The sequence below is a fragment of the Syngnathoides biaculeatus genome, chromosome 5 (assembly GCF_019802595.1).
Source record: "Syngnathoides biaculeatus isolate LvHL_M chromosome 5, ASM1980259v1, whole genome shotgun sequence".
Classification (NCBI taxonomy): Eukaryota; Metazoa; Chordata; class Actinopteri; order Syngnathiformes; family Syngnathidae; genus Syngnathoides; species Syngnathoides biaculeatus.
The window spans coordinates 4,237,044-4,246,900 of record NC_084644.1 but is presented as its reverse complement, the minus strand read 5'-3'; the positions used below and the strand labels follow the sequence as shown (position 1 = coordinate 4,246,900).

At 43.9% G+C, this 9,857-nt stretch overlaps 1 protein-coding gene across 2 annotated transcripts; it reads left to right on the top strand.

Annotated features, from left to right (window-relative positions):
* Positions 1 to 267: 267 nt before the first annotated feature.
* On the top strand, positions 268 to 9,748 carry LOC133500472 (serum paraoxonase/arylesterase 2-like). 2 transcript variants are annotated; one of them, XM_061819157.1, is made up of 10 exons: positions 350 to 418; positions 504 to 574; positions 641 to 696; positions 968 to 1,040; positions 1,849 to 2,011; positions 3,816 to 3,942; positions 6,274 to 6,477; positions 6,574 to 6,655; positions 7,153 to 7,281; positions 8,969 to 9,748. In XM_061819157.1, the coding sequence occupies exons 3-10, from the start codon at positions 674 to 676 to the stop codon at positions 9,182 to 9,184; spliced, it is 1,017 nt and encodes a 338-aa protein (XP_061675141.1). In that variant the 5' UTR covers positions 350 to 418; positions 504 to 574; positions 641 to 673; the 3' UTR covers positions 9,185 to 9,748. The 2 variants fall into 2 exon arrangements, with proteins under 2 accessions (XP_061675140.1, XP_061675141.1); XM_061819156.1 differs by lacking the exon at positions 968 to 1,040 and having other exon boundaries at positions 268 to 418.
* The last annotated feature ends 109 nt before the right edge of the window (positions 9,749 to 9,857 follow it).

Here is a 9,857-nt window from a genome sequence, read left to right as displayed (position 1 = left end):
GCGAGGTTTGTTTTTTAGGTTACTTTAATAATCATGCGTTCGAATTGTTTCCGGCTTCCTGTTCAAGGCAATGCTGCATTCAATTGCACATAACCTGTAGGAAATGAGAAAACTTCATCTTGTTAAAACAATTAAGTGGCATTTTTTTACTAGGTGGCAAAGTGCAACAATGCCACAATGTATCTCAAGTTCCGTTCATATCCAAATAAGTGCAATTAAACACCCAGGCCGGCGGTACTCATCGTACTTTACATTTTTTTCCAAGTAGAATTTGAAGGCAGCTCGTCGCCGTCTGCTTCCGGCGCTGCGGAAAAGTTAACAACTGCAGTGCGAGTTTCAACATGGGCAAGTGTGGCCTCGTCGCACTTGCTGTGGCGGTGTTGTCTGTGCTGCTCGGCGAGAGGATCGTCATCTTAAGGTAAAACCACATTTGCACCGGAATTCCCTTCAATCATGCAGTAATGTGCTCGTTCCGAACTTATCATCCGTTTTTGCAATAAAAGGAAGCGGGCCCTCGCTTCACGAGAACCGGTTCATCGTCACCTCCCGAACTGTGCTCCACTGAAGAATCTAAGTAAGTCAACATTATTGTTATTTTTATTCCACTTGAAATCAAGAGTTAAATGTGCTCTTTTCACAGACGACGGCTCAGAGGATATTACTGTCTTTGGGGATGGGTTCGCCTTTATCAGCACTGTAAGTATTTGTCTCTTACACGAACGAACCGGCGAAGGATGAAGATTTTTTTTAATAAACGATTACAAAAAAAGTGACAAGATAAGAGCCATTGCATTTATACTGCATATGTAATTAATTTTGATAGGGTGACTTCCAAATAAGAAATTTTGATTTTGCCACCGTTTTCCCTCATTTCCCCCAACCCGCCCTCATTTTCCAAAACTACTCACTAACGCCGCTAAATGCATCCATCCATCCATCCATTTTCTTGGCCGCTTATCCTCTCAAGGGTCGCATGGAGTGCCAGAGCCAACGGGCAGGAGGCGGGGCACACCCTGAACCGGTTGCCAGCCAATCGCAAGGCACGTCGACACATACACTCACAATCACACCTACGGGCAATTTTAGAGTGTCGGATTGATTTTCATTTTCTTAACCGCTTATCTTCACGAGGGTCGCGGGGAGTGCCGGAGCCTATCCCAGCTGTCAACGGGCAGGAGGCGGGTTACGCCCTGAACTTGTTGCCAGACAATCGCAGGGCACGTCGAGGCAAACAGCCGCACTCACAATCACACCTACGGGCAATTTAGAGTGTCCGATTAATCTCCATTTTAATTTTCTTAGCCGCTTATCTTCACGAGGGTCGCGGGGAGTGCCGGAGCCCATCCCAGCTGTCAACGGGCAGGAGGCAGGGTACACCCTGAACCGGTTGCCAGCCAATCGCAGGGCACATCGAGACAAACAGCCGCACTTGCAATCACACCTACGGGCAATTTAGGGTCCAATTAATGTTGCATGTTTTTGGAATGTGGGAGGAAACCCACGCAGGCACGGGGAGAACATGCAAACTCCAACTCCACACAGGCGGATCCGGGATGGAACCCGGGCCCTCAGAACAGTTTTCAGCCGATCCACTGTGCCGCCCCGCTGAATACATGCAACATCGTTTCTCAAACACAGTTTGCCAGCGTATGGTTATGCGCACGCGCAGGACAGAGTTGCTGTCACTGCGTTTACAATGTGCGTTAAGACTGCCCTTTAATTTGCCAGCTGAAGGAATGCTTGCATGTTTTGTATGTGCTGCTGTTTTGGTTAGCAACCACAATGAAATGAGCTCAGCTTCAAGTCGGTCCTCATTTTTGTCTGGACTCTTTTTTCTTGTGAACACAGGGTCTGAAGTACCCCGGGTTTTCCTCTTCCGACGCGCCCGGTAAGATCGTTCTCCTTGATCTAAAAGACCCTCGGCTGAGGCCGACGGAGCTGCGCATGCCGAGGAACTTCGACCTGGAGACGTTCACCCCTCACGGCATCAGCGTCTACACCGACCCGACCGGTATGAGCCAGTCCTGGATTGTATTCATAAATGTGAAAAGAGAGAGGGAAAAAAAAAAGAAAATTGCTCAAGGTTAACCGGAGAACAATAGCGCTCGAGGATTATTATTATTTTTTTTCAAAAACCAGTTGTCGGCATGGAGGTTGGAAGCTTTAAATGTGTACAAACCTGTTACTAAGCCAAAAATCTGCAAAACCTTACCCTGGGTGTGTCTGTTGAATGAGCCAACGTTCCTTTAAATATGCATCCTAATACAATGTCCAATGCGGTACTTTACCATGCACATTTTCTGCTTAATATGTCGGACAAAAGTGTGGTTTCATTTCACAAATGCTGTACGCTGCTGTCAAAATAGCACAGGGATGAGAATTCTCCGCATGTTCGCGTAATTCCGAGTTTTTTCATCTGAAAATGTCAAATCGGTTGAGAAAATTTTTGGGGTGGGGGGGGGGGTACAGCTTGACGCGAGGCTGTGATCAAGACCGGCCGCCAGCATATATTGGCAACGGAAAACGGCATTATCTGTTTGCATTAAATTTGGTGTTTATGATAACGACAACATTCCGATTTCCGGCAGAATTTTGGCAGTATTTCGTCGGTGTTTTCACTCTGATGTTAACATTTCATAGAGAAGCCTTCTGTTTACTACTACGTAGTTATAACTTATAGACATACGTACGCATATGTTATCAAGCGGTCTGCACGTTTGCCAGTATGGCGAAAGTCTTGGAGCGAAAAGATGAAGATCGTGCCAGGGAAATCGACAAAAACCACGGGGTAAAAATACTGTTTCAGATGGGCATTTCCCACCGAACATGGAGAAAAAGTGGACGTTCCCGGCAAAGTGCTGTGCACTCTGTCTTCCGATATGATCAATTATGGAAGCCGAGGAGCAAAAAGTATCCAGGAGCATATCCAAACCGGGAAACACAGAGGTAAGTTGGACGTAAATTTCTCAAATATTACGTAATTGACAACTTTTAATACGATTAGGCCTTTCTGTAGCACTGGCCCTGTACATCACGCATTTTATCGCTCACTTTTATATTTCATGATCTCTCTCGCTCATAATATATGCCCGTTGACAGCTGGGATAGGCTCCAGCACTCCCCGGGACCCTCGTGAGGATAAGTGGCTAAGAAAATGGATGGATGGATGGATGGATGGTATTTCTAACCAAATGTTACTTCTGGATGTACATGAATAGATAGATAGATAGACCAAGTGTTGGAAAATTATGATAAATATATTCCTCTATTAGATTTAGACAACCTTAGATAGATAGACAGACAGACCGAGTGTTGGAAAATTTTGATAAATATATTCCTCTATTAGTTTTAGACAACCTTAGATAGATAGCGAGAGAGAGACAGACAGATAGATAGAAATTACAAAGAAATTATTTGTGTACTTATTTCTGAGGTAGAACTTGTTAGTGCAGTCGCCTAATTAATATAAAGTTCCCTCCACCTACATTTTTATGTCTGAAATGTGGCCAAATTATTTGGCTTGTTTGGAGTCATATTTTAAGTTTTCAAAATGTTATGATTGCCCTGTTTTTACTCTGCTAGACGTAACCAGAGGTCACCAATTACCAGTGTTGTTTTATGCAAATATTTTCTTGGCTAAGGAAGACATTTGAAGTGTTTTTCCAAATTGTTCATTCTCATCCCTGGTAACAGCACCACACGATGCTTCGTGGACGACGTGAAGGCCTTCGAAGCGGAGTCCGTCCTCCCTTCGGCACCCAACAACACACTGTGGCCGACTCTGTCTTTAACGCAGCGCTTGGTGTGTTTTTCAGATGGCACAGTGTACCTGTTCGTTGTGAATCACCCTCATCACAAAAGCCAAGTAGAGTTATTTCAATTCATTGACGAGGACTTCTCCCTGTTGCATCTAAAGACCTTCAAACACAAACTTCTTCACAGGTACACCTTTCAAGGCACCACCTTCCCATTTTGATACGTTTGGATAGTAGGGATTTGCGAGTTTGGACCCTACGCGTGTTCACGAGTCGAGGGAGATGTGATTATTTCTTACAAAGGAATGTGCAGTACAGACGTCCGGGTCTTATCCAGGTGTCTTCTGGCAGGATAGCCAAAAAGAAGAAGACAAAAGCTGCCCAGTAAGACACGGTTTTTATACGTATGGGTCCATGGTAGAAGTCAGTCTGGTCCTGGGCCGGGATGGTAACTTTCCGCTCCTTAGCTGGTGTCGTTCGTCTCCACGGCAACGCCTGGGATAGGAGGATGGCACCAGCCGGTTTTCTGCGTGCAAAGATCAAGGACAACCACCGGCTCCACAGCACATCCTTGTCTGATTAGCAAATGGGCAACACTTTATCTGTTCATTAAATGTATAAGGTCATATTTAAGCAAATAATGAAAGTGCAATAAAAGTAAAATAGTCTTCAGTATTCATTTTTAACTTTTTATGTACCGTGGTAGGTATAGAGTACTACAGTTACTGTCGTACCGTATTTTCCGCACTATAAGGCGCACCGCATTATCAGGCGCACCTTCAACGACTGACCTATTTTCAAACTTTTTTCAAATATAAGGCGCACCGGATTATAAGGCGCATAGAATAGACGCTACAGTAGAGGCTGGGGTTACGTTATGGATCCAATTAAATGGAGCTGCGCTCAAGGCTCAATATTAATCCATATATAAGGCGCACCTGATTATGAGGCGCACTGTCAGCTTTTGAGAAAATTCAAGGCCCTTGGGTGGGGCTTATAGTGCGGAAAATACGGTACTTGTTTACTCTCTCGCTCACTCTACTTACTGTAAGGTCAAATACAATTCAATGATGGCAGGTAATCTGTGCAAGTAAATATGTGCCACCGGGATTTGAATTTGAAATGCCACAGAAAATAGGACTTGAATTTCCGGGACATTTCAAATTAAAATCCTGGTGGCACATATTTACTGCCGTAGTAATCTCCAAACGGGTAATTTTGGAAATGTTCTTTTCATGGGGAAAAGTGTCACCGTAATAAAACTTTAAACAACTGTAAAGACAGCTTTATAAGTAATTGACAATTGAGAGGTGTCGTATGTGTGGAAAAAAAAAAAAATACTGTACGTTAGCCATCGCGATTAAGATGTTAAAAATAATCGAACATTTAGTTCGAACATAAAAGATGACCGGTGAACTGATCGCACGGAAGCCTCTCGCGTCGTCTTAACATTTTAATTTTGAAATGTATAAATTACAAACCACTCTGATTTAACCTTCGTCACGTCGCGCCTGATACCAGGAATGAGAGTCAACTCCAAACTTTCTGCTTGATTTTATTAATCTTTATTTATTACTCCGAGTTGTGCAACTTCAGGATCGTTCGATTTTAGAGGTTCAACTTTATACCCCAAAATAATGACATCATTTTGCAGTCCAAGAACAAAGCCAATTCTTGCTCAAACGATCTCAAGGCATGCGTAAAATCTAAGAATAAGAAAGAACTATGATATATTTTTTTAATTACAACCTAAAAGGGAAGATATCACTCAGTTATGGGAAATATTTGTGCAAAGACCCAGAAAGTCGAAACGCATCTAAACGCTTGTGCCTGACACCCCGTAAGCCAGTGATACCCAAACAAATATTCCGGAATGATATATCCATCCGTTTTATTAGCCGCCTATCCTCACGAGGGTCACGGGAATGCTGGAGCCTATGCCAGCCGTCAACAGGCACACCCTGAACTGGTTGCCAGCCAATCGCAGGGCACATGGAGACAAACAGTTATTATAATTAATGTTGCATGTTTTTGGGATGTGGGAGGAAACCGGTGTGCCCGGAGAAAACCCACGAAGGCACTGGGAAAACGTGCAAACTCCAAACAGGCGGGGCCGGGATCGAACCCGGGACCTCAGAACTGCGAGGCGAATGCTTTCCAGCTGATTCCAATTTCACTTAATTGTTCCCAAAAAATAGTTTATCCCGCCCCCAAACATTGTTTCTCTATCTATCTATGCCAGTGGCAAATAGTGACAAGTAGACCCATTAAATACTTTTTGAATTTAATGTGCTGTGAGATGTAAACTGTGCGCCTCAGCTCAACCTTCCCACTTGAGATGGTTATGTGACGTCTATAGTCGTCAATGGCACTGAACGTGTTATGTTCGCGGAAACACTGCTTAAAATCTGTAGCTCGTTTGAACTTTAAACAAATGACAGCTCAGATGTCAAAACCTAATTTATGTATTCCTTCCAATACACCAAATAATCAATTTGTTTCCTCCATGTTTTTCTAGTGTGAATGATATCGTGGCCTTGGGGGCGGATCGTTTCTATGCCACCAATGATCACTATTTTTCCAACGAATTCCTTAAAACGTTCGTGGAGACGCTCCTGGGTCAGGCCTGGACCAACGTCGTGTATTACAGCGCGGAGACCGTCAAAGTGGTCTCTGAGGGGTACTACTTTGCAAACGGCATCAACATCTCACCGGACAAAAGGTCGCTAAATCCGTGGGAGCTTTGCATCTCGGCCGCGATTTAATTTGTACTCGTGATTTGTCGTCAGTTGAACATTGATTTTCTGCTATTTTCTAGGTATATTTATCTAGCTGATTTTATTGACCATAAAGTCCACGTATTGGAGAGGAAAGACGACAACGCATTGGCCTCTGTGAAGGTAATGAAGGGCAAAATCTGCAGGTCGACTTTACTCGATTATTTTGATGGTGATGAGACGCTTCAGAAGGATATTTTGCATCAGGGGTGTCAAACTCATTTTTGTCACGGGCCACATTGGAGTTCCCGTTACACTCACTGTGAAACCAAAAAAAACTTTCATCGCTTCATCATATTTACACATTAAATTTATGAAATAAATTTGGAATCAGAAGTCAAGGGTAACGGGTTTTTCCCAACTATTGTTAATGTTTGGTGAAACAAAAATGATTGCGACATCTTATCATTTATGATGTGACAATTTGAGATTTTGGTCCGGATTTGAACACGGATCATTGAGGTTGACTCGTATGATTTGCCTTTGCGGGCCGCATAAAATCATCTGATGGGCCAGATCTGGCCCCGGGTCCTTGAGTTTGACACCCGTGCTGTAAATAATTCCGGAATAACGATCAGACAAAGTTGATGACGTTGAGTTTTGTGTTATGATGTGACCAGTCTGTAGCCGTGGGGTCACTCTGCGACAACATTGAAGTTGACCCCAAAACGGGAGACCTGTGGTTAGGCTGCCACCCCAACGGGTGGAAACTTCTCAAGTATGACCCCAAAGACCCACCTGGATCCGAGGTTTGCATGCAAAAACTCATCAAGGATGCCACTCTCAGCACACATCAAATTATTCACAAATGATGTGATTCATCTGGATATTCGGACATGCTGTGAAGAAAATAAGTATTCGAACACGCTGCTATATTGTTAAGTTCCCCCACTTGGAAATCACGGAGGGGTCTGAAATTTCCATCGTAGGTGCATGTCCACTGTGAGAGGGATAATCTTAAAAAAAAAAAAAAATCCAGAAATCACAATGTATTATTTTTTTTCACTGATTTATTTGTGTGATACAGCTGCAAATAAGTATTTGAACACCTGTCTTATCAGCTAGAATTCTGACCCTTAAAGACCTGTTAGTCCGCCTTTAAAAGTCCACCTCCGCTCCGTGTATTATCCTGAATCAGATGCACCTGTGTGAGGTCGTTGGCGGCATAAAGACACCCCATACAATCACTAAGACTCAAAGACCAAAGAGCTGTCCAAAGACACCCGAGATAAAATTGTACAACTCCACGCGGCTGGGAAGGGCTACGGAGAAATTGCCAAGCAGCTCGGTGAAAAAAGGTCCACCGTTGGAGCAATCATGAGAAAATGGAAGACGCTAAACATGGCGGTCAATCCCAATCGGAGTGGAGCCCGGTGCAAGAGATAACCTCGTGGGGTCTCAGTGATCCTTAGGAAGGTGAGTAATCAGCCCAGGACTACACAAGACTTGGTCGATGATCTGAAAAGAGCTGGGACCACCAATTCCAAGGTGACGTCATTGTTTGAAATCGTTTAAATCATGCATGGCACGGAAGGTTCCCCTGCTTAAACCAGCACATGTCAAGGCCCGTCTTAAGTTTGCCAGTGACCATTTGGATGATTCAGAGGAGTCATGGAGGAAAGTTTTGTGGTCAGATGAGACCAAAATGGAACTTTTTGGTCTCATCAATTCCACTAACCGTGTTTGGAGGAAGACGAATGATGACTTCCATCCCAAGAACACCGTCCCTACTGTGAAGCACGGGGGCGGTAGCATCATGCTTTGGGGGTGTTTTTCTGCACATGGGACAGGATGGCTGCATTGTGTTTAGGAGAGGATGACCGCGGTGCGAGATTTTGGGGAACAACCTCTTCCCCTGAGTCAGAAGACTGAAGATGGGTCGTGGCTGGGTCTTTCAACATTGCAATGACCCAAAGCACACAACCAAGTAAACCAAGGAGAAGCTCCGCATGAAGCATATCAAGGTTCTGGTGTGGCCTAGCCAGTCTCCAGACCTAAACCCAATAGAGAATCTTTGCAGGAAGCTGAAACAAGGTGTTTCTCAGCAACAGCCCAGAAACCTGTCCGATCTAGAGAAGAGGAATGCGCCAAAATCCCTCGTTCAGTGTGTGCAAACCTGGTGAACAACTACAGGAAACCTTTGACCTCTGTAATTGCAAACAAAGGCTACTGTACCAAATATTAACATTGGTTTTCTCAGGTGTTCAAATACTTCTTTCCCGCTGTATCACACAAATAACTCTTTCAAAAAAAAATCCTACATTGTGATTTCTGGATTTTTCTTTTTAGATTCTCTCTCTCACAGCGGAAATGCACCTCCGATGAAAATTTTAGACCTCTCCGTGATTTCTCAGTGGGAGAACTTGCAATCTAGCAGGGTGTTCAAATACTTCTTTTCTTCACTGTAGCGATCTCCCGCGACGCTCTTTCCTTCAGGTCATCTGCATTCGGAACATCCATTCGGAGCAGCCGGTGGTGACGCAGGTGTACGCCGACGACGGTCACGTCATCGTTGGCTCCTCTGTCGCGACGACCTACGGGGGGAAACTGATCATCGGATCCATATTTCATAAAGCCTTATGCTGCGATTTAGAAGAGGGGGAGGCAATAACTGAGGAAGGGGATCGTTTCTTCGAATCCTCCGACAAATAGTTTGTCGGAACCTTCGCGTTGTATTCATTTTTGGTGTCGGTTAGGAGTTTAAAAACTGCGGTGGATCTTTTTTTTCTCTCTCTCTCTCTCTCTCTCTCTCTCTCTCTTTGCCGTGTGATCGGTCGAAAAACTGCTCAGCTCATGGGTTATAAGTTCCAGCTAACCTACAACCAAAAGGAACAAACGCTGTCGAAAACGGAGGTGTGGATAAATACTGTAGATGAATAAGCTAATACAGAATTGTATATTCAAGCACTACAAAGCGCATCTTTTATACTTCGAAACCAAATCGTGCTAAGAAATCAAAAGTTTTCCAAGTGAAGTTTGGCGCATCGCTGCCTGCTGCTTCGTCGGTGGTGAGTTCCAGACAGGAAGGCCGAAATTGCGCGCATTTCCTTAAAAAGGACACCAGAGGGCAAGCAGAGGAAATTGTCAGATGCTAAAAAAAAAAAACAAAACAAACGAGCACACACAGAATTTTAATATATCTCAACAGATGGACTCTGTTTTTATTTTCTTGCTCTTCTTACTACATAATGTTTTAATATAATCTTCATAAAGCAAGTGCGTGTAAGTGATGGTTATTGGTCCTATTGTAATAAGCACTTTGCTGTCTTTGGTTATTTTTTTCACCGCATTGCATTGAACTGAACGCAGAGTCCAGTGAATGCGG

Bases quoted from the DNA above. Each gene is read 5' to 3' on its own strand.
- LOC133500472 (XM_061819156.1), top strand. From the start codon at position 342: ATGGGCAAGTGTGGCCTCGTCGCACTTGCTGTGGCGGTGTTGTCTGTG. The intron at 3,943-6,273 runs GTACACCTTTCA...ATGTTTTTCTAG, and splicing joins AAACACAAACTTCTTCACAG to TGTGAATGATATCGTGGCCT. The intron at 6,478-6,573 runs GTCGCTAAATCC...GCTATTTTCTAG, and splicing joins AACATCTCACCGGACAAAAG to GTATATTTATCTAGCTGATT.